The 27,902-nt window shown below is 30.5% G+C and overlaps 1 protein-coding gene across 1 annotated transcript in view; it reads left to right on the forward strand.

The window, feature by feature from the left end:
* LOC139529981 (atrial natriuretic peptide receptor 1-like) overlaps positions 1 to 27,689 on the forward strand; it is a 29,513-nt gene extending 1,824 nt beyond the window's left edge. Inside the window, exons 4-16 of the mRNA XM_071325984.1 lie at positions 2,413 to 2,640; positions 3,109 to 3,213; positions 7,245 to 7,316; positions 7,780 to 7,942; positions 9,776 to 9,937; positions 10,962 to 11,157; positions 12,309 to 12,449; positions 14,379 to 14,502; positions 19,631 to 19,699; positions 20,128 to 20,290; positions 20,956 to 21,066; positions 23,364 to 23,455; positions 27,083 to 27,689. Coding sequence (XP_071182085.1) covers positions 2,413 to 2,640; positions 3,109 to 3,213; positions 7,245 to 7,316; positions 7,780 to 7,942; positions 9,776 to 9,937; positions 10,962 to 11,157; positions 12,309 to 12,449; positions 14,379 to 14,502; positions 19,631 to 19,699; positions 20,128 to 20,290; positions 20,956 to 21,066; positions 23,364 to 23,455; positions 27,083 to 27,412 — 1,956 coding nt within the window. The 3' untranslated portion in view covers positions 27,413 to 27,689. The remainder of the gene's footprint in view (positions 1 to 2,412; positions 2,641 to 3,108; positions 3,214 to 7,244; positions 7,317 to 7,779; positions 7,943 to 9,775; positions 9,938 to 10,961; positions 11,158 to 12,308; positions 12,450 to 14,378; positions 14,503 to 19,630; positions 19,700 to 20,127; positions 20,291 to 20,955; positions 21,067 to 23,363; positions 23,456 to 27,082) is intronic.
* The last annotated feature ends 213 nt before the right edge of the window (positions 27,690 to 27,902 follow it).

A 27,902-nucleotide genomic window follows, 5' to 3' on the forward strand; every position in this document is an offset into this window, starting at 1 on the left:
AGTTTCTTTTCACCAAATAACCAAAAACCGATCCAATTTGAAACTAAATGTTTGACGTCTTGAGTTTATGTCCAGGATCTTATATATATGAAGTGTCATCTATTAATTAATTAATTAATTAACTAGAACGACTGATGCTCACACTAATAATAACAATAGTGGCAAAAAAGAAATAACGTTAGTTATATGAGAAACACGAATCGATATATACCGATAACATTGAGCTAGTCTTTATTTCATTTAGATAAAAAGGTTCAATGTACAGGCACTTGTTTCTATCCATGGAAATACCGACTATCCATTGCCTATATTGTAAATGGAAAGTCGATCTCCCCATGAATAGAAAAAAAATGGCTTAAATGATAAAAAAAAGTAAATTGACAAAAATATCATCCCAATCGAAGCCAAGGTTGACAATGCTTTTTCGAGGGGTACAAATCTGCTCTATCACCCTCTCAGCTATGTGTTCAACCCACCATTTTTCCTTTAAAAATGTCCTGTACCAAGTCAGGAATATCCATTGTTATATTATAGTTCGTTTCTGTGTGTGTTACAATTTAACGTTGCTTCGTTTGTTTTCTCTTTTTTTTTTGAGTGTAAATTGACATTGCGATAAGACGTGTCACGGTACTTGTCTATCCGTAATTCATGTATTTGGTTTTGATGTTATATTTGTTATTCTCGTGGGATTTTGTCTGATGCTTGGTCCGTTTCTGTGTGTGTTAGTTACATTGTAGTGTTGTGTCGTTGTTCTCTCATATTTATGCGTTTCCCTCAGTTTTAGTTTGTTACCCCGATTTTGTTTTTTGTCCATGGATTTATGAGTTTGAACAGCGGTATACTACTGTTGCCTTTATTTATTTAATTTATTATACTGAATACCATATCATTATTGTTTTTTACAGATAAATTTTATTTAAAAAAAATATTCTATGACGTCACGTACATAATAACATTACGGTATTAGAAAAAAAGCATCAAAAGTGAGACAAGGTGTTTTTTTTTTAAATTTTGACAATCAAATAAAAAAATCTTAGCAAAAATGTAGAACGTAAGTATTGTATGTAATTACTTGACGTTAATTCAATTCATTGTCCTTTAAATTGTTGATTTTTGATATGTCTAGACGAGAGTGTAACATTCAAAAAAATTGTCACCCTCTCAGCCATGTGATACAGTAAATTAACACCCTCGTACTAGCCAATCAAAATATGGCATTCTAACGTGAAGTATAATAACGCGTAAATAGTATCCAGAAGAAAAACATCGACATGAATATGTAGCATCATAGTATTACGCTAAACATTACCTTTTCTTAATTATTGCAACACAACATTTGCAAACATCTTAAGCATGTTATTGATACATAATTATAAACTTATATGACAGTTCTTGTCCATTCGTTTATGATTTGTTTTGTCATTTGATTTTGCCATGTGATTATGGACTTTCCGATTAGATTTTCCTCTGAGTTCAGTATTTTTGTGATTTTACTTTTTAAGCATGTTATTGATACTTAATTATAACTTAAGTATGTTATGGATACATAACTATAACTTAAGTATGTTATGGCTGCATAATTATAACTTAAGTATGCTATGGATACATAATAATAACTTAAGCATGTTATGGATACATAATAACAACTAAATATAAAAAAGAAGATGTGGTATGATTGCCAATGAGACAACTGTCCAAAAGAGACCAAAATGACACAGACATTAACAACTATAGGTCACTGTACGGCCTTCAACAATTAGCAAAGCCCATATCGCATAGTCAGCTATAAAAGGCCCTAGCATGTTATGGATACATAATTATAACTTAAGTATGTTATGGATACATAACTATAACTTAAGCATGTTATGGATACATAATTATAACTTAAGCATGTTATGATACATAATTATAACTTAAGAATGTTATGGATACGTAATTATAACTTAAGCATGTTATGGATACGTAATTATAACTTAAGCATGTTATGGATACATAATTATAACTTAAGCATGTTATGGATACATAATTATAACTTAAGTATGTTATGGATACATAATTATAACTTAAGCATGTTATGGATACATAGTTATACTTGCAAAAACGAAACGTTCAACATTTCTAGTAATGTCAGGTTGAAATAAAAAAAAAATGTATGTCGGTTTATCAACTCTCAGATTTGACATGATTGCTAATCAGACAACTTTCCAATAGAGACCAAATTACGTAAACTTCCCAACAATTCCAGCTCCGATCCGCATACTATTCTACACTAATTAATGGAGTAATGGAAAATAGTTCCGGAATGGAAACGAACACTGTATGGAGTTTCCAACTGATGTAGTTATCAGTATATCTGTAATAAATGAACAGCATTCGACAATATGGATAACCAATTTCTTCTTTTTTCACTAGGCCTTGTCCGTCGCCTTTACACAGAGTCAGTTGTGTTTTACTGAAGCAACAGTGACATCTTCTAATAGATATGGTTTGAACGACACCAGGGCTAAATCAGCTGGAGATAGGGAGGATGCTAGAATAAATGACCATACTGCTAGATACAAGGGACAAATTGTATATGTGAAACGCTTAAAGAAACAAAGGATTAAGAGTGATAGACAACTGTTGAAAGAAATGAAAATGGTAAAATTATTGTTAAAAAGGAGTAATAAGATAATAAATATTACATTTTGAATGTAATCTGAAAAAGATAAGGAGATGTAGTATGATTACGATGAGACAAGTATCCATATAGACTTAAGAATCAAATACATGACCATTGACATCTTTATATTGTACCATTCGGGTCTTCAAGGCTTTTCAAATTTTTACGTTATTTGGCGATTTCATTCGAGTGTCACTGATGTACTGTAATCCTGGCAAATGTGGAGAGTTTATTTACATAAAGAACTTCAATTAGGACGAATGCAAAAAGAATAAAAAATCAAAATCTAATAAAACATTAAAAAAAAAAATGTGGAACACATTTGCTGTTTTATTTTTGTCTCAAGGCAAGAACTACATATTCCGAAAACTTCAACATATGAATATGAACAAGGCTTTTTAATCATTTATACACGTCATGATTAAAGGTTAACATATTTTTTTCAGTTGCTTGGTATCAGACACACGAATATAACATCTCTTGTTGGAATGTGTACGGAACAAGGAAGCATTTCTGTTTTGTGGGAACATTGCACAAAAGGACGTTTACGTGTAAGATAGGGAAATAATCTCATATATTGTGATAGTTTTTCAATTCGATATTTAAAATCTTTTACTGGGAATAGAAAAAGAAATGAAGTGTTTTATTATAAAAATATAAAAAACGAATACGACAAAACCAGTGTACTTTGGGTATAATTTTGATGAATATATACCCTTTTTTAATTGCAACATGAAGTGTCTGGTTTAAATTTTTTTTAATAAAAAATGTTCTACTTGACATTCCGTAATGTATACATTAGACTTGCAAAAAAAAGATTCAATCAATGTATTAGAAGATCAACTTATACAACTAATTAATGAAATTCATACGAAAAACATCAGAATTAATGAAACAAAAAGATCATGGTTGAAATGGATTGAAAAGGGAGAAAAAAATACTTCTCACTTTTCAGGTCTTGAAAAATCCAGGCAGTGCAAAAAAAATCATTACAAAATTATATGATGTAAATAATGTAACTACTGATCAAGAAAAATACTTAACCTCGAATTTAACTATTATAGAAATTTATGTTCCTCCACTTAGCCAGATATGGAAGATACCACAAAGTTCTTTAACGATATCAAAAAATGTCCAAAATTAAGTGATAGTGAAAGTGATTTATGTGAAGGAAAATCACAGTGCAGGAATGCACAGATGCAATATTCAAAATGAAACTAAATAACGCTCCAGGTCTAGATGGACTTTATGTTATATTTTACAGAAAATTTTGGGTAAAAAAAAAATTTAATTGTATCCGTATTCAACTTTTGCCATAAAAAAGGAGAATTGTCAACTTCACAAAAAATAAGAGCAATATCATTAATATATAAAAAAGAAGATCCACTTACTTTAAATAATTACCGTCCAATAACTTTGTTAAATTATGATGAAAAATGGTTAGCATATGTACTTGCTCAACGATTAAAACAAGTTTTACCAAAAATAATTCATACTGACCAGAAAGGGTATATAAGAAATAGATATATAGGCTTCAATATTAAAATACAAGATATCATTGGTTACTCAGAGTAATTTAAAGTAGATGGAGCTATACTATTTGTTGATTTTTCCAAGGCATTTGACTTCCTTGAATGGAACTTTATGTCAGAATTCTTAGTGAAATTTGGCTTAAAAAGTAGTTTTATAAAATGGATTCAAAAATTGTACACAGAAATAAAATGTTGTATACTCAACAATGGTTGGTATCCAACAGTTTTAATATTTTTCGCGGAATTCAACAAGAATGTCCAATTTCTTCGTTAAGCTTCGTATTGGTAGTTGAAATTATGGCAATTAAACAATAAAACTAAGACAACATAATAATCTCAAAGGATTAGAGGTAAAATTAGAGGTAAAAATGAATATAATTGAAACTTTTGGAAGTTTATCAGGATTACAACTTAACAGAAATAAAACAGACGGATTTTATTGAGGAAAACTTAAACATAGAAGAGACAAATTTGAAGACATAAATTATAAAACAGATAACATTAAAAGTCTTGGCTTTTACTTTGGTTATAATAATCAAGAGTGTCAAAAACTAACCACTGATAAGCAGATAAAAAATGTGAAAAAAATTATATCAAACTGGATGAAAACAAATTTAACATTAATAGGTAAAATAGAGTAATAAAAGCATTGATTCTTCCAAATTTAACCTTTATTGCATCAAACATGTTTATACCAAAGGATATAATATAAAACTTTAAAACTCTAGTATATAACTTTATATGGAATTGGAAAAAAGATTGAAGGTGGGCTAAAAATGATCGATATAGATTTGTATCTCAAAGCACATCAATTACGCTGGATGTTAAAACTTAAACAAATTCTGGTGATAATAGGTCAATGATACCCAAAGTTTACTAAAACAAATTTGGTAAGAACCTATTAATATTTCGAATGAACATAAAAAATGTTAATATGTTAGACAAACAAATATTTAAATCCCTTCCTGATTTCTATCAGCAATTGATTAAAACTTGGATTAATGTTAAGGGAGGACAGACAAAGACCCCTCAAATGTTTCTAGACATAAGAAGGCAGATCTTATGGGGCAATCATAACATACAAACAAAAGGAAAATACTTGTTTACTAAATGGATTGAACATAATATCTTGTATGTAAACTACATACTTGATGAAAGAGATTATATATTAGAAAATAAAATATTAATTAAAATAAAAGATAAACGTGACTGTATTCGAGAATTAACCTTATTAAAAAAAAGCTATTTCAAAATATTGGCAGAATATTTTTAAACTAGAAAGCTCATTTAAAACAAAAGTACATATAAAGAATACCAAAAATCTTCAAATACTACTCAATCATAACATTTATCCAGAAATGAGTAATAAAGAAATATAATCAATACTATTTGCCCCTAATAAACAAGATAAAATTTTGTATCTAATTACCTAGATAACAACACATTTAAAATGTTTAAATGGAAATTACTCAACTGCATCCTTCCATGCAATGAATTACTAGTTCAGTGGAAAGTATTAGAAAACAATTCTTGTAATTTTTGCAACGAAAGTGACAAATATATTTTTTTTTATTACATGGCCTTATAATAATACTTTCTGGCAAGAAATATATAAGCTACTACTTTATTTTCAAATAGATATAGACACATTCTAAAGATAGAACATTTAATAACAGGCTATAAAATAGCAGATATAGAGCATTCTGATAACAACATTTTGTTTCAAACAAAAAAGAAACAAAGATAGAAATCTTTTAAAATGTTTAAAAAAGAAATATACGACATAATAAAATCAAACGCGATAAGAAATATTGAAACCGGAAAAATGTTAATAAAGACGTCAACATATTGTGACCTGTAAATTAGGGTATTACTGCTTGACAAATCAACATATGCTAATCACATTGGTCTTGTCTAAATAATATACCACGAGGTACCAACAAAAAAAAAAAAAAAAAAAAAAAATACGCAACGCAAATAACCTATTGATTTGAATTTAACATAATTTTATACACTTACCTTTATGTTTATTTTGATAAGCACGATCAAGCATGTAAGCTTGGAAAAATAAATCCTTCATATCATAAAAGAATAATTTAGGCTAATTCCAATCAAAGGTAACCTGTGGGAAAGTAAACACACATAATATAATCACAAAACGGTACGGTGTAGATCCGTTATTTTTCCCAATTTGTAAACAGACAAAAAAGAAATTATGAATGAATCAATTTATATTGATGTTTATCTATATAATGTATTATGTTTAGTTCTAAATTACTAACATTAATATAATATTTTATTATATATTCTCCCTGGATGTTTAATAACAACTAATGTACAGCGATACTTAGCCCTATGGTGTAAGCTAGGTAAATTGTTAAACAGTATTTAGTGCAATAAAGATGATTTTATTGTTTTAAAATGTTTTTATTAGACTTGCTTCTTAAATACTTGCAAGTTCTGGTGAATGTTGATTAAGAGAAAGCAAATACATATGGCATTCACTCAAGATCTGCGAGTAAAACACATTTAGTTACGTGTTATAGTGTCTTATTTGTCTTCGTAATTATACACTCTTTACTGTAATTCTTTTTTGTTGTCTGTTTCATTTATAATGTATGAAAAAAACTTGTTATTTAAGCTAATGATTTGTTTAATTCGATCAATACATAAGCCAACTTATATTTCAAAACAATATTTAAATATCTTCTTCATATACATCATTTATAAAAATCATTATGATAAAGTAAGTAATCTCATTCATTTTATTAGATTACATTACAGATAAAATATCACAGGATTTTAATGTAAAATATGTAAAAGAGGACCAAAAGATACAAGAGGGACAGTCAAACTCATAAATCGAAAATAAACTGAAAACGCCATGACTAAAATGAAAAAGACCATCAGACAAACAATAGTACACATGACACAACAAAGAAAACTAAAGAATAAGCAACACATACATACACAATCAATATTATATTATGTTTGCTGAAAGAGCTTTTGCTGTAATACAACTGTCCTAAAATAATTTTTGTTTGTTTCAGGATATTATTGAAAATGATGATATAAAGCTTGATACGATGTTTAAACTGTCTATAGCTATTGATATATGTAGGGTAAGGAATCAATAAAAAATATGTCAACATTTTGAAATAGATAAGCACTTAATTAGTTACTTGATTGTAGATAAGACCTTAATGTACTAAAACTATCTTTCTCTGTAATCATTTATTCACGAACCTTTATTTTACAAGTGCTTTACTAGGCCCAAATCTAGACACATCTAAACATAAACACTCTTTTGACTATAGTTTCAAGAACCAAGATGTTGTATTTCTGTAAAATAAACCTGCCAAATAATTTTGATTTTAATCTTTAGAGTTATCTATGTAGATTGGTATCACTCTGAAATATATGCATCAACACACATTTATTTTCGTCGTAGGTATAGCACTTTATTAATCAGATGTTGCTTATATAACGGACTTTTGACATGATTTTAAAATAAGAGCATATTGAAGCTAAACACTTAATTTTACAATGGTTTTGATTGGTCAATATTTTACATTTTATATTAAGGGATTAGAATACCTCAACAAAAGTGAACTTAGATACCATGGTAACATGAAAAGCACAAACTGTGTAGTGGATAGTAGATGGACCTGTAAACTGTCAGACTTTGGACCAAGGACTATTTATAAAAGCCTAATTGAAGAAACTGGAAGTTGGAGAACTGAAGCAGGTATTGTGTATTGTGTTTTAATTTCGTATAACATAATTTACAGATTTTCAATAATTAAGCTAACATTTGTGAAATATTATTCACTGTTATGACAAAGTCAGTAAAAGGGGCACTAGCTGTCAAATTCACCTATTTGACTCAAATTCTAATATATTGTTTATAACATTATAAAACATCCAAACTATCAAACGTATAAAATAAACAATTTACAAGACATGGTCTCAATAAGATGAAGCTTCGTTTCGTAAGAATTTTAGCCAAGACGCCATCTAATTAACCATCGAGTTGACCTTGTATGGCCATATAAGCGATATAAACATAAACATATATATAAATAGATTAAGCAAACTGTGCAATTTGATTGTTATAGGTCTGTTAAATTTTGTTTTATAAGTTATAGATTTATGTTTATCGTCGTTTTTACCTTTATAAGAAAGATTTTTTGTGGATCGAATCAGTCAATCAAATGATTTACCTTTGTTTCACTTTCAATGTTGACATTCTTTTCCTTTAAATAACTATACACGGGCAATGCATGCGTATTCTATCTCTTTCTACGGGGTTAAGTTGGAGTTCACATGAAAACGGATTTAAAGAGGTCGAGTTTTTCACTTGCAAGTGAACAATTCATTTTCAATGTTTATTAGCTTTGTATTTGACAAAATTGAACCATTTTAGTTGATGAAAGCAAATTATTATTTCATTATTTCACCTTCATTAATGATTGAACAAAAAAAACATACTTTAGATTTTTTTTATATCTCGTAGCTAGTGCCTTTTTAAAGAAATGGGAATGCATGGAAAATAAAAAAAAAAGGATACCGACTAAACATCTTGTTATCATGTTTTTTTTTTCTTCTGTGTTGGTTGTTTATCAATTTAACGATTAGGCAATTTCGTCAATACAACTGGAAAGTTGATAAGCAGCCAAAGGTTTTTCGAGCAACATAAAAGTAATAAAACAAAAATAAACCGTACTACACAACACTGTTAATCCCCTGTGTATTTGTATATCTGGTATCAGTTTGTAATGATAAGTGTCCAAACGAGTATAAGGTTGTTTAGTATATGCACAAATTAGGTGAACATATTTCCCTTCATACATTATCTAATATATTAAACTGTTGTATGGGTTTGAATAAATCATTCCACCAGTCTTTTTAATCATTTTCATGAAGTAATTTATGATTAAAGTATTTATGATGCGCATAAAACACCGGGTTAATTGATTGTAGATACACATGTAATGAACGTGGATTCAAACTTTATTTGTATAAACCCTAATATGTTGTAGCAGATTAAAGATTGATTGCAATTGTTCTTTAATGGTTACAAATACGTTATTGCATCAAAATGTGCCATTTGCAAGAAAAGAACTGTTCAAATCTTACAGTTCAATGTGAACAGTTTAATATCATAAATAAAGGCATAATGTGTATAATGATAGTCAGGAGTAACGCGCTGTCATTTCAAATAATATGAACGTTTTCAAACATAATCACTAGGGTAAATCTGACGACCGTAACTGCATGTTAAGAAAATGATATAGAAACACTTTAACAGACAATACAGATACTGACCTTATTTTTCATCCGACATCTTGGGATGACCGTGAATGCAGTTACGGTCATCAGCTTTACCCAAGTGATAATGGAATTCCGCATTGTAGCTCAGTATCTAATTAACATGAATATATATATATATATATATATATATATATATATATGTTCAAAGTAGGTAGTCTGGATACTTTAATAGCTCAGCACCAGTATACTTAAAATATATTGATTTGGTCATTTAAAATAAATCCAAACAATGTTCCACTGGTTTTAGAATCTCTGTTCTGGACAGCACCTGAGCATCTTAGAACATGGATTGCCCAAAATCAGAAGTCAGGATCAGTGCAGGGAGACGTTTATAGTTTCGGAATTATTGCAAAAGAACTTGTTACCAGAGACACTCCATATGGATGTGAAGTTTACATGTCGTCAAATGGTATGCACAAAAGAGTATGTTTTGTATGTTGAAACAAGTAACTCTTGTAGTGAATATTATATTTCGAATATCATGTCGTCCGGTGTAAGTTATATATTTCTATTTTAGTGATATCGACTGAGAAATAAGTTACTATCAATAACAAGTCTTTTTTATTTGATAAAAACGTCTAGTATTAGTTTAAATATTTGCTATATCAACATCCGAGAAAAACTGCTAAATATCTATTGCAAGCTTTCAGTAAGAGAAAACACTTTTTATATGAAAATTTTCGATAAAATTTATTTAACCATTGACATTTATGTTTAAAGTAACTTATAGACCCTAAGGGTCGGGTGTTCTAATTATTGCTTTTGTATCTCACTGTATTATATAATATTTTGTGAAAAACACCTGTCACTATAATAAATAATTTACTTACTTACTTACTAATACAAATAAACGTTCATTAGACAGAACAAGCAGACTGTGGTGTGTGTTGTTATCTCGATACACAAGTGATTCGAAAAGAATTATCATCTTGTTTTGTGAAATTTGACATATTTGTCTTACATTTAATAATTTAAGATTGCTTATGCTTGGTTTCAAGATCCATAGAAAACATAATTCGGAAATTCGATACTACACCATTTTTTTTTAATCTTTTAATTTTGAACGTTAATAAAACATATTAAATATGTTTATTACTCGTGCTGAACTCTTTAGTTAATTAAATGATTATCAGTCGTGGTATGTTACTTGTGCTGAACTCTTCAGTTAATTAAATGATTATCAGTCGTTGTATGTTACTTGTATTGAACTCTTTAGTTAATTAAATGATTATCAGTCGTTGTATGTTACTTGTATGCAACTCTTTAGTTAATTAAATGATTATCAGTCGTTGTATGTTACTTAAGCTTGTATTGAACTCTTTAGTTAATTAAATGATTATCAGTCGTTGTATGTTACTTGTATTGAACTCTGTAGTTAATTAAATGTTTATCATGTATGTTATCTGTATGATTGTTATTTTTTAATGTTTCAGAAATTATAAGTAAGGTAGCAGCAACAACAAAAGTACCATTTCGTCCAAAATTTCCATATATGTCGGACAATAACCAGGCAATGGAACAAACAAAAGCCATACAAGCTTTAATACAAAGGTGCTGGGCAGAGGACCCTCAAGTCAGACCATCCGTTAAACGAGTTCTGAAGACTCTCAACACGATAAGCCCTTTTAAGTGAGTTATATTCATCAGCTCAGTAAAAGATGTCAAATATAATAAAGTATGTATGAATATACATATTCTTTGTGAATTGATAGAATATATATTTGATAGACTTAATATAATTGATATTCATGTCAACACAGAATTGTTAACTACTAGGCTAGTCACTCTCTCAGTGACATAAAGTCCACAAGTAGTGGCATTAACCCAGTGGTGTAAATACTTAGTAATTATCAAAACTAGTTACAGAAAACCCTTGATTTGTGAACACATTATTTCATAAGCCCGTTAAAGCGTATGGATAATACATTGGACCAATGACAACAAATGTATGGTCTATCTAACAATCAAATGAAACGATAAATCAAAGGTAAAAACTACCAATTTACAATTATTGAGTAGTTTTCTAATGAAGCCGCAGTTTAGGATTTTCTCCAAATACGACAATAACACCGGACCTAACATTTACGCTGAGTGGTGAGATCCGGTGAGTTTATATGATATACTATGTTGATACATATATACCGTGCAAAAAAAAATACATTTTAAAAAGACAGACATCCCGATTCGTAAAATATTTTGATCGACAAAACAGCAAAGCCGAATCACAATGCACTTGAATGCAATGAAATTTCTGTGTCATTTGGTCTCTTGTGAAGAGTTGTCGCATTGCCACTCATACCACATCTTCTATTTCATATCATAAAATAGAGGTGGAAGTTACCATGGGGACATTCACACGCATAAGTCGAGATTAACTGGCAATGGCAAGGCAAAACAACATTAGACAACGAAAATACAAACAGGTCACCCAAACAAATAGAAAACTTAATAGATATAGGAAGATGTGGTATGAGTGCCAATGAGGCAACTCTCCATCCAAATAACAATTTATAAAAGTAAACCATTATAGGTCAATGTTCGCCCTTCAACACGGAGCCTTGGCTGAGATACACATACTACACAAGAAAAGATCCTGATCAACTATAAACATTTCAAAGGTACCAGGATTATAATTTAATACGGCAGACGCGCGTTTCGTCTACAAGAGACTCATCATTGACTCTCAGATTAAAATAGTTGTGAAGCCAAACGTAGAAGAGCATTAAACTAGTTAAAATATAGTTCATATGTGAATATTGTTGTTCTATGATATTTCAAAGGAAATCAAATGTGATAGAAAATATGATTGTAATGATGGAGAAGTATTCTAATCAGTTGGAGGAACTTGTAGCTGAGAGGACAGCACAGTTGGAAGACGAAAAACGGAAAACAGATGCATTACTATATCAGATGTTACCAAGGTAATGTGGGTTAATTTATTTTCGTGGGTATCAATTTTAACGGATTTCAGAAAACTTGCATATTGGTGGATATTTGATTTCGTTGTTTTGACAATATCTGTGTCCAAAGCCTATTGAAAATTATATTTGCTGAACATTTGAATTCTTGGTTCGCCTGTACCCACGAAAACAACAAAAAATAGTATCGAACGAATAATAATGAATACACAGTAGTTAATCTTAGAAAATTAAGACGGGAAAATCAATGAAAACAACATCGGGGACAATATTAAAGACGAAAGAAAGACAAATTTGAAATAATCTTTTTAATAAAACTAGAGAAAAGACAAGATCAAATCTAGAAAAGAATAATGCATTCGTATGCGTATCGGTAGAATTAATGAACAGACGCGTTTCGTCTTGAATTTTTATATGAGATGAGATCGTTTGTTTTCCCGTTTGAATGGTTTTACACTAGTAATTTTTGGAACCTTTTAAAGCTTGCTGTTCGGTGTGAGTCAAGGCTCCGTGTTAAAGACTGTACTTGGGCTTATAATGGTTTACTTTTATAAATTTTTAGAGTACCTTCATGACAAATATGTTGTTGTCCCCGCAGATAAGGCCCCAAACAAAATCGTGTTTGTGTGTAAAACTCATTACATTAACTGCTTAATAAACGAATTAGTTATTGACAATTCACTTGGAAACCCAACATATACCCTCACGACACTTACCAAAGAGGAAATCCTGGATAATCATAGGTCTGTTCTATGTTCCTTTGGAATTTCAACCGAAGATGATGAACTGGATCTTCCATCACTGTATTGGATACCTAAACTGCATAAGTGTCCTTACAAACAACGGTATATTGCTGGGTCTTCCAAGTGCTCCACGAAACCTCTTTCTAAATTATTAACATCTATTTTATCGGCAATCAAAGACGGGCTTCAAAGTTATTGTGAAAATGCCTATTTTAGAGGTGACGTGAATCAGATGGGGATACTTAAAAATTCCAAAAATCTTTTACAGTACATACAATCTAACTCTCTTTCATCTTGTAATAGTATTAAAACATTTGACTTTTCTACACTTATACAAGTATTCCACATTTCAAACTAAAAGACAAATTGAAAGAGTTGGTATTGCTTTCTTTCATTAAAAAGAATGGCCAACGAAGATACAAGTATCTTGTCTTAGGAAGGGATTAATCCTACTTTGTAAAGGAACACTCAAATTCAAACAAAAAATTCTCTAAAACTGACATTATCAAGATGCTTGATTTTTTGATTGACAACTTACCGGGTATTTGTTACGTTCGGAGGACGTGTTTTTCAACAGACTATCGGCATTCCAATGGGACCGAATTGCGCCCCTCTTCTTGCCGACTTGTTTCTTTATTATTATGAGGCTGACGTCATACAGGAACTTCTTAGGAAGAAAGATAAGAAGTTATCAATATTTTTTAACTATACTTTCCTGTTATATAAATAATGTTTTTTCCCTAAATAATAAAACATTTGGTGACAAAGTCGAATGCATCTATCCAATTGAACTAGAGATAAATGATACAACAGATACAGTTAAGTCGGCCTCAACTTTTGACTTACATCTAGAAATTGACAATGAGGGTCGATTGAAAACAAAACTTTACGACAAAAGAGATGATTTCAGCTTTCCAATTGTGAACTTTTCATTTCGAAGTATCAACATTCCAGCAGCACCTGCATACGGTGTATATATCTCCCAATTGATACGATATTCCTGTACTTGCATTTCCTATCATGATTTTCTTGATAGAGGGTTGCTGCTCACAAGTAAGCTATTAAATCAAGCGTTCCAAATGGTGAAGTTGAAAACAGTTAGCTATCAATCATAAGTTAATAAATTTTAATAATTGTGTGATACAAAATTAAATCAATTGAACTGTTAATAGTTAAATTAATATTTCAGGAGGGTGGCAGAAGATCTAAAGCTAGGTAAACCTGTTAAAGCTGAATCATTTGAGAAAGCTACAATATACTTTTCGGACATTGTCGGATTTACAACAATAGCTGGTGAATGTACACCAATTCAGGTAATGATCTTCGTTTCGTCCCCGATGGTATCACCAGCCTAGTAGTCAGCACTTCGGTGTTGACATTAATAACAATTATTTGGTCTTTTTTGTTATTATTTTCTGTAACAAAACATTGCATTTTTCGAAAAAACTAAGGATTTTCTTATCCCAGGAATAGATAACCTTAGCCGTATTTAGCATACCTTTTTTGAATTGTCTGTCCTCAATGCTCTTCAACTTTGTATTTGTTTGGCTTTATTACTGGTTTTTATCTGAGCGTCACTGATGAGTCTTATGTAGGCAAAACTCGCGTATGGTGTATTTTAAAATTATAATCCTGGTACCTTTGATTACTATTTACAGCTTTGTATGATAGCGTCACTGCTTTAACCGATTTTTTATTTGGTTTCGGACAAAAACAATTCCTGTATCATTTTTTATTTAAACATTCCCAGGTAGGGAGATTAAAATTGATTGAATTCATAATGTCATTGTCAAAGGTTACTATAACATTAATTTTTGGTTTGTTTTAGTTTATGTTTAATATCTATTTGCCATGGCGTTGTAGATTGTTTTCGAACTAGAAACTGACCATCACTTCGTTTATGATTCACCATGATAATGATTAAAATATATTTTCAACCTATCGAACTAAACATGAAAATGTTCTTGAAACAATGTAATCTTTTTAGCTACGATTCAGATCATAAACACTAAGAAGCAAAATGGTTAAATTGACCCCTGTGGATCGCGAGATCTTATGATCTCTTGATCTATGGAAGGGAATATCCGCTATAATTATTCAATTCTTCATTTGTAAAATAAATTTCTTTATTTGTAAAATGTAATTTCTTTATTTGCTTTATCTATCCGTAACATGAATTTCTTCATTTCTTGATTGAGGAAATGTACCTTATTAACTTGTAAATGCAATTTCTTAATTTATTGATGTATTTTCTTCGTTTGATACATGAATTTATATATTTCCTATTTTGTGAAATGTCATATGGCAAAATTTGGGGTAATTTGCTAATTTGCATAGCAGCCATTCTGCCTTATCATGACGGCAGCCATTACAATAGGATTATATAAGCCCCTTAAATTAAAATGCCAATATGCTAATACGTATCTCGAATGAACATTTTTTTCGCATATAGGTGAATTGTACATGTTTTTAGGTTTCTGTCCGTGTACAAATGGACATTGTCTACTCTGAAATCTTCCGGCCTTTTGAAATTAAAAATCGGAAGCGTAGTGATAGTAATATGAGGCAGGCATAACCTGTGAATGGGGACGAAGTCTGTATGTATTATTTTTTTAATTCAATCACGTTGATAAAAGAAACCGAAATACCGAACGTAACGTTCCCGATTTTGATTCTGTTGTTAGGGAATTAGCTCTGACGTTCTTTAAGTTATGACGTCATATTCGATGTAAACAAAAGAAACGCTTTCATCAGGTAACGTTTTTTCATATCAAACAATTATTAAAATTGAATTTGTATTGAGATCCAATCTTATATTTTACTAGACTGATAATTATAAATTTTTTCAAAGTCTCATGCAAACAAGACAGATATATGCGCAAAAGTGGAGAAAACCGGAACAGGAAGTAGATCTGAAAAAAAAGTTAACGATTTTGAGTTCATTAGTAGAATGAAAAATTCGGGAAATTTTCCCGATTTTTTTTTTTTTTTTTTTATTGATTTTTCTACCGTAATTGGGGATTTCATCCCCATATAATTGCTATATAAGATCATATAAAATGACGGAAAATCGTGAAATAGCAAGATTCAAAACAGAAATACATATGCAAGAACATATTGTTCATCATTTGTTCGCATTTAGGAAAACACCTTGTAGATTGAATTTTAAAGTTAAATGACTTTTAACTTGCCTGCTTTCTTAAGATATCGGCCAAATTCTTTTAAAAACATGATGATTTGAACCTTCCCATTTCGTAAAAAGCCAAATTTTAAGCATTGTCTCTTAGAATTACACAGCATTTTTATAATTTTGCGTCAAAGTAAGGTTTTAAAGATACATTAGTTTTAGATACATGACGGAAAAGGACGTGATTTTCTGCAAATCTAAAATAAATTATATTTTCAATCTTCAGCGAAGGGAGGTAATTTCATCAAGGGGGTCAAAGTCATGTGGTGCAAATCATTTCAATAAAGTACCTTTGATTTTGCCATCTGTAATTTTTTTATTGAGTCATGTTTTGTTTTAGATCGTGACAGTGGAATTATTACCGCTGCCAGTCCTACAAATCAACATGTTACAAATGGAAAAGTTTTGCAAATCAAAATGTTTTACAAGTCTAAAGTAAAAAAGTTTCAAAATATTCCACATGAGGTTGCTGTGGATCTATATAAGTCGTAACTTAGCCAACTCGTACTCAACATACTCATTTTACGCATTAAAAGTTTAAGTTCTTTTATGTAATACATGTCAGATACATTTTGTTTTCATATCAGAAATGTCTCAAGTAATCATTTGTCTTTAGAAAAAAGCGATGATATGAAATTGTGTGAATAAATTCATCATAGATACCAGGATTAAATTTTGTATTTACGTTTCGTCAACAAAAGACTCATCAGTGACGCTAGAGCTCGAATTCAAAAACGTTAAAAAGGGCAAATAAAGTACGAAGTTAAAGACATGGAAGACCAAAATTTCTAGAAGTTTTGTAAGCATTAATTTATTTCATATACATGTAACATAATTATAATTACATAATATTCTTATCAGTGAGAATTAGTCAGTGGCGGAAAAGGGAGAGGTACCAAGGGTTGAACCCCCTAATTTGTTTGATTACTGATGTTTGTGTATGGGGACATATGGTTTGAAGCCTCTTTCTATTTAACCTAAAAGTGTTGGAACCGCCTTTTAAAAATGACTGGATTTCCGCCTGATAAGTGGATAATAGGCTCGAACATTCAAAAATAGAATGGGGTTGTTTTAATGGGGAAAAAAACCTAGACGGGTGTATGAAAACACAGATTAAATACTGCACGTTGAGCACCATAATACATTGAGTTTTACCAGAAGTCCATCACTAGTCTTGTAATGGACTTCTGGTTTTACTTTGTTTTATTCATGGTCCGTATCTGTTACAGTATCTGTATATGTAAAAAGTAAAATATGCTTGAACACATGTTCGAGGCAACAATCAGTAAAAGATATTATATGAAGCCTTCTTTTTACTAATATTTGCATTGTACATGTGTTTCAGAAGATTTTTCAACCTGGTTTATATAAGAAAGCATTTAATTCGTATCTTTTTGAAGCGTAAAAGTCAGCACAAGAATTAAACATAATAAAAAAATATTTATAATCGTCCGGTAGGTTCAAAGTTTCTAAAATATTTAAATCAGTTAACATCGTGTCAACAAAAATACAGATTTAATGTCCAAGCAAGATGTCAATGAAATCAGGAGACAGTATTTTTGTCAGTCCACAAATTTAACATATCAGAAACTAAACTTTAAGCTAGCATGTTCAATTTTTATTCACTTCTTACAGTTCCATCACTGGTCGATTGCTTTTTAGAAAGTCCTCTGGTATCAACCTCTATATATATATCTACAAGAAGTCGGTAGAGCATTTGCGTTCGGAAAAAAGGGGGGACGCCCCGGTCAATGTCTTTTGCTAGATTGGGTATCAATAGACTAAGATCATTTTGGAGTCGTGTCATGATTTGTTGACGAACAACTGGTTCGCTCTGTTTACTCTATATTCGTCTTATAATGTGTCCGGACTATAGAGCTAATTGTTTAAGACGAGTGACTGACTTTAGAAATATTTGTTTTTTAAAACACATTGCATCAGATTACCAACCAATGCAAATATAGGGTGCGAGCTGGTAGAAATACTCAGTTGGTAAATAATTGGTTCGAGTTGGCTAAGTTACGAGTAAACATTGATTCAAAGCGACCTCGTGTGGAATATTGTGTAACTTTTTTTTATTCTAAGCTTGTAACACTTCTTGATTTGTAACATGTTGATTTGTAACTTATGGTTTTTCTTTAGAAACGGAACTTCGCATCATTGGCTGGCAGCAGTAACCATTGCACTGACACGATCTCAAAAAGCGTGACTCAAACAAAAAATGTAGAATTTCATGTAACGAAGGCAATAATAAAAAAGCATACACATACACAAACACGGTTATAAAAAATAAAACACTTTCAGAATAGGTAATAACACTTCATAAACGTTTCTTTTTAAATTTGAATATGATGGAAATACATTTCAATCTCTCTTTAATGTTTTGTGTTGCCTAATAAAAAAAAGAAGAGAAACGACAATTTGAGCAACGAAGCCTCTAACTTGCTAATAGGGGAAGATTTCTTGATTGATTGTATGAAGAGAGATAAAGGTTACTTCAGCGAAAACAAACTATGACTACGGATCAGGTAAGGACAATCCAAAACAAATGACGTAAAGCATACGTCATTAATGAATCGTATGTAGACGAAACGTGCATTGGTGTATTAAGGGGGTTCGCGGGTCTAAATCATTTATATAGGATTTCTCTATATTTTTCTATAAATGAACTTTATCTTATAGTTAATAGAAAAATAAAATAAAAAAGTGGGGTCACCGTTCATTTGCGCTCACAATTTGCATTCGAAAGAAGCATACATTTTTGTAAAAGTGAGTTTTTTCTGTTGAAGTAATAGGAAAAATAAATATAATATCGAAATAAAAAAAGATATTTATTACAGAAATCGCTCAAATTTTACAATAATTTAGTTTAAGTACAGCTTATATGGAAATTATATTAAAAAATATAGGTCACCGATGAGTTAAACAAGATATTTCAATTTTAAAGCCAAAAAATGGCATTTTTCCACCAAAGGGAGATAATTTGGAACTTTTTCAATGATATATACATTTTAAAAGTCATCTGAGGCCAACACAAATTGTTTGTTTTGAATGATTTTTGTACCATATGATAGTAACAACTACAAATGGTAACAAATAAAATTTGAAATGAAAAACAAATGTTTATTTTTTTTCTGAAATTTTATACCCTCGAGCCTCCTTAAATTATAATCCTGGTACCTTTGATAACTAATTATACCATGTTATACAATTTCGTTATATTGGTGTAACATCGAAACGTTTTATTTTGGCAGGTTGTAGAACTGTTGAATTCGTTGTATACCTTATTTGACGACACAATAAAGACTTATGAAGTTTACAAGGTAGGATGAATTGTTTGTGTTCACTTTTTTTTTATAGGCTTATTGAGATTATCGTATTGGGAGTACTGTTTCTTTTGAAAAACATATTTCTGTTATTAAAAAATATTTATAGCTTGTCCATACAATAGAATCTTTAATTTGGAAATTATGCAATATAATGACCGGATGTACTTAGTTCATTGTTTTTGTTAAAAAATGACTACTCATTTGTATATGTCGTTTACTAGCAAGTTAAATGATTTTTATCAATTAGCTTCATTACTTTTGTACATTTATTGATAGCTATAGTACAATATTTGTCACTCTTATATGGTGTATCAAACGCATGGTACATATATTTCATTCACCAAGTTCTCTTCTATTTTATTTACTTTTTGAAATGAATTTGAATTAAATAAACAAGTAAAATGTTGTTTGGTTATATTAAGGTTGAAACAATAGGAGATGCGTACATGGTTGTCAGTGGTTTACCAGAAAGAAATGGCGACAAACATGTCAGCGAGATGGCGTATGTAGCTTTAGATCTTCTCCAGGCTGTTAGAATGTTCAGATTACCTCATGATCCTGGGTCTTGCCTTCGAATTAGAATAGGTAACCAAAGCTAATCAAAAAGAAAATATTTAAAAAAAGTAAGGAACAATCACAACCAAACCAAAATAAAAAACAAATTTTTAGCTTAATATCTGAGGACTCCGGTTAAGTGACCTACATGAATTAAAAATGACAGAAACAATTTATGAGATAACCTTGTGTTTGAGTTGAAATGTTTTTTTATTCATATGGAATGTATTTTTCTGTAAGGTTTATCATTTCAAAATTTGTATATCTACGTTACCTACAAAAGAACTTTATGAGACCTACCTCAGTTTTTTGTGAGTTTCATGTTTCTTAGTCTTTATTTTTCTGTGTTGTGTCCTATGTACTATTATATGTCTGTTTGGCGTTTTCATTTTTAGCCATGGCGTTGTCAGTTTAGTTTCGATCTATTATCATTAAATACATATTATTTTCTATACTTGTTTAAGGACGTTGACACGTCAAGGAAATTGCAAATGAATACTGATTTTCTTGTAATCAAAATCTTTTAAAATGCCCGAAATTCTTCCTTATTACTTTATATGTAATATTCAAATTTAGCCCGAAATGGTGTATGTTGGGGTTTAGATGTTTGATACATCATTTGAGTAAATCACTTTATTTTACTTGGTTACAATTTACTAATTTCATCATTTAGATACCTATCATTATCATTATAGGTCTTCATAGTGGCCCAGTTGTTGCAGGAGTTGTCGGACTTACTATGCCACGATATTGTCTGTTTGGTGACACTGTTAATACAGCTTCTCGAATGGAGTCAAACGGAGAAGGTGATCAAAATTATTATGCATCATTATGATATCAAAGATTGTTACAAATGCAGGGTGGTTTAATGGGATTTAAAAAAACCAACATAACAACATAATGCTCATGTTGTACATTTGTTGTAGAGCTAGAGTCTGAAAATATTAATGTTGAAAATGTTTTCTTTCAATTTACCTATTGTACATAACAGGTAAATGGGCCATTTTATTTTGCTTAACACAGTTATGAGCTACCATTAATATTACTTGGTAAATAGTACAAAGGGCGTTAACGAAAAAACATTATTCAAAATAATATTGACATAACTTCTTCAAATTAATTAATGAAATGTATATTAACTTTTCATATTGTAACATTGAATGATTTTTTATACAGAAACAAATACATTTTTCATCATTGAAATTTGATATATTGATTTACATTTTCTAATTATTTTCATTGACTATTTCCAAAACAGTTAGTAATTTGTTAAAAGCTCAGTAAATTGTCGGATCAACCGCAACATATTCAATGTTAAAACAATTATACGAACTTTATTAGCTAACTCATGTAGTAACCATTAAACAGTTTTTACGAAAAATTATATCATTCAAGATAAAGAAAAAATTGTGTGTGCCACCAGGCTCAACTACCCATGCTTATATATAATATGTAAGAGAGGCGATAGACGTCAAAAGGAACTTTCAACATCATTAGTGGAAATCAAAACAACAATGTCATGCGAAAAAAATTAAACCAAACAAAAGACAACAGTATACACATTACAACATAGAATACCAATGACTGAGCAAAATATGTTCAACTACACCGAAAATCAATAAAGATAACAACAACAAAGGAGTAGGTTCAGTAAGACCCCTTTTTGGCCCCAAAATATAGCAGTTTTACAAAATTGTTAAAATGTAAACCTTTAGTTATTTTTTGGACAGTAAAATGCTTCTGCTACATACATATGGGCTGTTTTTGACAATACAATGCACATATACCCGGTACTAGCACCATTAAGTCATGCTAAATTACTGAAATCCTCATAATTCTAGCATTTTAGTTAAATTTTAGACGGTTTTCGTGTAAAACGAAAGTGGCCGCATTCGTGTTCATCCTTAATATTGAAATGTAAGTTGTATTTTATGATAATACATAACATACTATAAAGGTTGAGGATGAACACGGATGCGGCCACTTTCATTTTCACCAAAAACCATCTGAAAAGTGACATTTTTCGGCATATTAGGTAGATTTTTTATATTTGAGCTTGAATCGGATCGTTTTAAATAACTAAATCTGTTAAAATCTTTCACATAAACTAATTAATTCAAATAAAATAGACACTTAAGTGTTTAAAAAGTGGTCAAAATCTTTCGTCAGATGAACCTGAAATTTGAGGCCAAAATCGGTCCTTACCGGACCTACTCCTTTCATTATTCTTTCGCTTCAATTGATATAGGCAAAACAGCCGCATAAACTGGCGAAGACACAATCAAGTGTTTCTGTGAGCACAATACTATAACAGAGATGACATTTTCCTTCTTTGCAATTGATCTGCAAAATGATGTGTTCTTTCTATGTGACGTCATCAGGCATGGTCGCCTTGTTTCATGCCGTCACAATAGGAAATTCAGAGGAAAACAAAACAATTCGACGTCACAATCGGATTTTAACCAATGAAGAACTGAGATCAAACGAACCACACGTTGATTATTTGTTTTTTCTCTAATTCTTCGTCAATTCATCATCTGTAATTCTTCGTCAATTCATCTCTTTCTGCACCCATTGTATAATCTATATTTATACAATGAGTGCAGAAAGGGATAAATTGACGAAGAATTAGAGAAAGCATTATACACATACACCACGGATTCGAGGCAACAGTGGAGAAAATACAGTCAACATAAAAAACAAAGACTGACCAATATTTATTTTAACTACACCAAACATCAATTAAGATTATTAAACATTCTACAACAAATTTCATTATTCTTTCGCTTCAATTGATATAGGCAAAAACGCCGCATAAACTTGCGAAAACATAATCAAGTGTTTCTGTGAGCACAATACTATAACAGAGAGGACCAAAACAGATATCATTGTACACTGCTAAGAAAAAAACGGTGGGTTGAATCGGGTTTTGTTGCATGGCAAACCTCCCGCTTTTATGGCAATGTTAAATATAACATTAAATGACAACATTACATGACAGGACTACAATACAAATAAATGGGAGAACATATAGGACAAAGAAACACGAATAATCGGGGATACTTATGAAATAACAGTTGTGTCCTTTTTTCTTCAAATCTAGCAATGAAAATTCACATCAGTAATGTTACAGCTAATATGTTGAGTGAAAATGGAATGTTTGAGATAGTGAAAAGAGGAGAGCTGAAAATAAAGGTAATATTATTCAGTTTGAAAACAAATAACCATTTTGGTCAATCATACCTACGGTGCAGAAACTAATGTGTATACGTAGGCTTGAGGCAAAAAAAAATATTAGCATCATGCTTTAAACATTATGTATATTGCATATACCTTATTTGACATACATACAATATGGAAGTTTATCCTATAAGGCAAAATACTACTGAATTATTCATTTTCCAATCAATTTCAGAATCAACAACTGTTATTATGTCTAAAAAATCAATAGATAAATAATTTAGAAATAATACTTTTAAGATAATTACATAAAAAGCGTATCTATTTTTTATACACATTCTCTAGAAATGTATTTTTTTAAAACATTTTATCTCTGATTTTTTGAAAAGAGTGAAAGAATATAAATAGAGCAGGCAATCAGAAGAATATACATTTCGTTTAAAAAAAAGGTGTTTTTTTTTTTTACAATATTTCATTTCAAAGTTGATATCACGGCCTTCACTCGGCTAACCGAGAGATTGGTCGGTTAATCGATATTGATTATGCGGCTATATGGGCGATTGGTCTGTTAATCGGGTTGGTTATGCGTCTGTTAAGAGTAAAACGCACAATTTTATGTAAAACTCTATTAAATATACAGATTTTTAGCATATTATAAGAACAAAATCAATAAAAGAAAAGTGTCTGACAAAATGATATCTATCATAGAATATTTTCCACCTGTAAAAACATTTCATAGTCTGCGCAGTTTTCAGGAAAACTAAAAGGCGTCGCGCAAGTATGTATAATTTATGCTTATACGCATAGCAATTTTTTAATAAAAGGCGAAACAAACAATTTTAGATATCATTTAAAGGACACAAAATAGTACTTTGGTTCTAAAAAATAAATTGACATTAGTAAATATTTCATAATTGTAATATAACGTGAATAATACCACGTTTTAGTGAAAATTATGGGAATAAAGTCTGTTAATGGGTTGGACAATTGAAATTGTGTCAGTTAAGAGTTATTTAGCCACGACAATAGTTTTGCTACATTTATATTTTCCCATTGAAAAAGTAAAGAATGAGATGTTCTTGAGTAAAAAAAAATGACAATACGGTGCAACAGTATCGTTCTATTAAGAGCATTTTTATTTTGACTTTCTTTGCATGTTATTGAAGGGTGTGTCACTTCAATATAGCATGATATGGATTGGCCGCTGGAATATGCATGAGTTTAATATCAACGTTTTCAATCAGCCTTGATTTTGGAATCTGTTCAAAGGAGCACGTTCTCAAATCCGACTGAAAGTGTCTTTCTAATACAACACAGGGGTACATATAACGTGTTGTCGTTCTCATATGCACATGATATTTGTCACTGGACGTTAACCCCTAATTCGTCAGCATCATCAAATTAGTTCTTTTTCTTCTATTACTTAATCATATTATGTTGTTTTCAAATCATTCTAAAGAAGTAAATGGAAAGGAGCGAATGCAGCTACATTTTATTAACTTAAGTTTTAATTCATTTTATTCCATTTAGTTCCTTTCTACATAAGTGCAGAGGAGAACTGCAGTTGTCCGCATGTAAACTTCTAGCATTCGTCACCAATATGAGTACATCGCAATCCGTTACTGTTTCAACACCCAGGGGTGTTTTATGTCTGTATTCTTAAACAATTATTATTTTTTTCTCTCTTTTTTAGCAATTCATCAATCACTACTGTCCTTATCTACTATTCTATATTCTGCGTCTCCATCCAGATTCTAGTGTATACCATGATGGTCCGGATTGGGGGTGGTGTTTATTTCTGTATTCTTTAAATTCAATGTTATGTCACTTTTCTCTACATTTTATTTATCTTACTCAGTATTATTAATTCGTATATTTTAACTTATTTGATTCGTTCAGAGATAGTCACATGTTAAACTATATTTTCGAAGGTGACCAAAAACGGCGGATAGCAAAATGCATATTGCACAGTAAGAAGCATATTGCACGGTTTATTTATATATCGTTAATGTATAGGAGACAATATGATATCTATAAAATTCAAACAAAATGACGATTTTGATACAAATATGGTTGGAAATTTAATAATATAACAATTATAGCCTATGCATGAGGTCAATACAGGATATATCGACCCAAAGAAGTATTTCGACCTAGGACTTCGTCCTCAGTCAATATACCTCGTTCAGGTCAATATATTCTTGTATTGCCCTCATACAAAGGCTATAATTGTATATTATTCCACTGTTTATACACATTGATAGTTTAATCAATATCTGATTGGTTGAGACTATCCCACGTGTCATTGAACAAATTTTCATATCTCCCTGAGGCAGGGAAATAAATGTATATTATTCTTTCTCTATTCTTTATATTTTAGCATCCCAATATATTTTACTTACTGATGTTTAGTTACATTACGACGTTTATCTCTAATTTATATACTGGTTACCAATGAAGATGACAAATTGGTGTCATTCATTATGTAAACAGAATCCATACGATATATGCTACCATTCTTGGATGAAATTAATATTAATCAAAAAGTGTTATACTTTAATATCACACTTTTTGAAACCATTTTTATCAATTTTTAATTTCCATTGTTCTAAATTTTTAATTGTTCATGTGTTGCTATCGTATATTTTATGTTTCATTGCTCATATGTTGTTTCCGTATATTTTGGCTGCTCGTCTTGAGCCTACCCATTTGATCCGATAACATACCTATATAGCAATAAAATTATATTTGTATTGCCATTCATAACTCTTAACAGACCAATTAACATACCGGGTTTTATACATCCGACCCATTAACAGACTAGGTTTTAAATAAAGATTGATTTATGTCACCAAAATACAGATTTTCGTGTAAATTTTTCACACAAAGATATCAATATGGTTAACAAACATAATGCCTGTCTTTTTTCGATGTTCAAAATATTGCATGCAAGTAAAATCAACTAACGTGTCATTTTGTGTACATTTTGTGTGTGTAAAATGTGTATAAATTTATTGATGAGTAACCCGCCTTTTCATTTTTTAGATCGTACACTAGAAAAATAATAATTACACCACTGGATTAATTATATTGAATGTTTATAATAAAAATATATTTAAAAAGTTATACAATGAAACATGCTAAACTTTCAATGATTTTCTCGATAACACCTGATTAACAGACTTTAGCCAACCTGATTAACAGACCAACCGCCGATATAGCCGCATACTCAATATAGATTAACCGACCAATCTCTCGGTTAGCCGAGTGTCGGCCGTGGATATGTTTAATTTTAAATGAAATATGTAAAAATATGTGACCTGACACATGCACCATTTAAATGATGTTCATCGTAGTCAAAAGATTTAGAAAACCGAAAAAAAAACCAAGTGTTACATTTTGGAACAATTTGATTTAATTTGAATAACACTTTACCCCACATATGTACTGTCTGTTTCTGTTTTACTTGCTATAAAACCAGGTTTAATCAACCATTTTCTAAATCAGAAACGTCTGTACCTAGTCAGGAATGTGCCAGTTGTTATCTATTCGTTTGGTGTTTGTCATGGACTTTCCTGTTAGGATTTTCCTCGGAGATCAGTATCTTTATTATGTCACCTTTTTCATGTTATTTTGATGTAGGGTAAAGGTGTAATGGCAACCTACTGGTTAGAGGGAACAAAACAGGATATCTCTTCAGGTCAACAATCGATCAACATACAGTACTATTCACACCTAGGAGAAGACCCTGGTCAGGGTATAACACAAAAAGATCGTTCCAACAGTAAGCCAGATGTATATGTGAAGATTAATCATCCTGACGGTTCCCAGGATGAACAATCTAAGCTTCCATGTCTTGACGATTCCCATGATGAACATTCTAAGCTTCCATGTCTTGATTTGATTCCAGTTTCAAGTGTGGTACCAAGTTTACAGATATATAACACTGTTCATGAAAATGTTGATATCTAATGTTTAACATATATATATATAAGATATATCTGCAAATAGTTCAAGTATTAATTGCTTATTGACGATTTTTAATGAATCAATATGGAAATAGTTTATAAGGTGGCAATTTTGTATCGTTTAATTCATACCAACTACTTTTGTTTAGGTACAATTTCAATCTGTACAAAAAAAATATATGGTACTGGAAATCTACTTTTAATATTCAGTACTATTTTGTTAGTTTAAAATTATTGTCGTATTTAGGTACTTGTATTTAAGAATACTAGATCTTGATTTGTACTTGAAATAAGTGGATTTTAGGTTACACCGTTACAACCTACATTTTGGTGATAATTTTTTAATGAATTTGCTTAGTTTTTTTTTTTAATTCTGTATTAACACCAAATATGATTAACATTTATTAAAAGCCAACAAATGTTTCACTTTTGGCAGATTTCTTAATGTGGCTTTGAGAGCCATTCTTATCATTTCAGCTAATTTAAATAATTAC

Source organism: Mytilus edulis, chromosome 7, assembly GCF_963676685.1.
Source record: "Mytilus edulis chromosome 7, xbMytEdul2.2, whole genome shotgun sequence".
Taxonomy (NCBI): domain Eukaryota; kingdom Metazoa; phylum Mollusca; class Bivalvia; order Mytilida; family Mytilidae; genus Mytilus; species Mytilus edulis.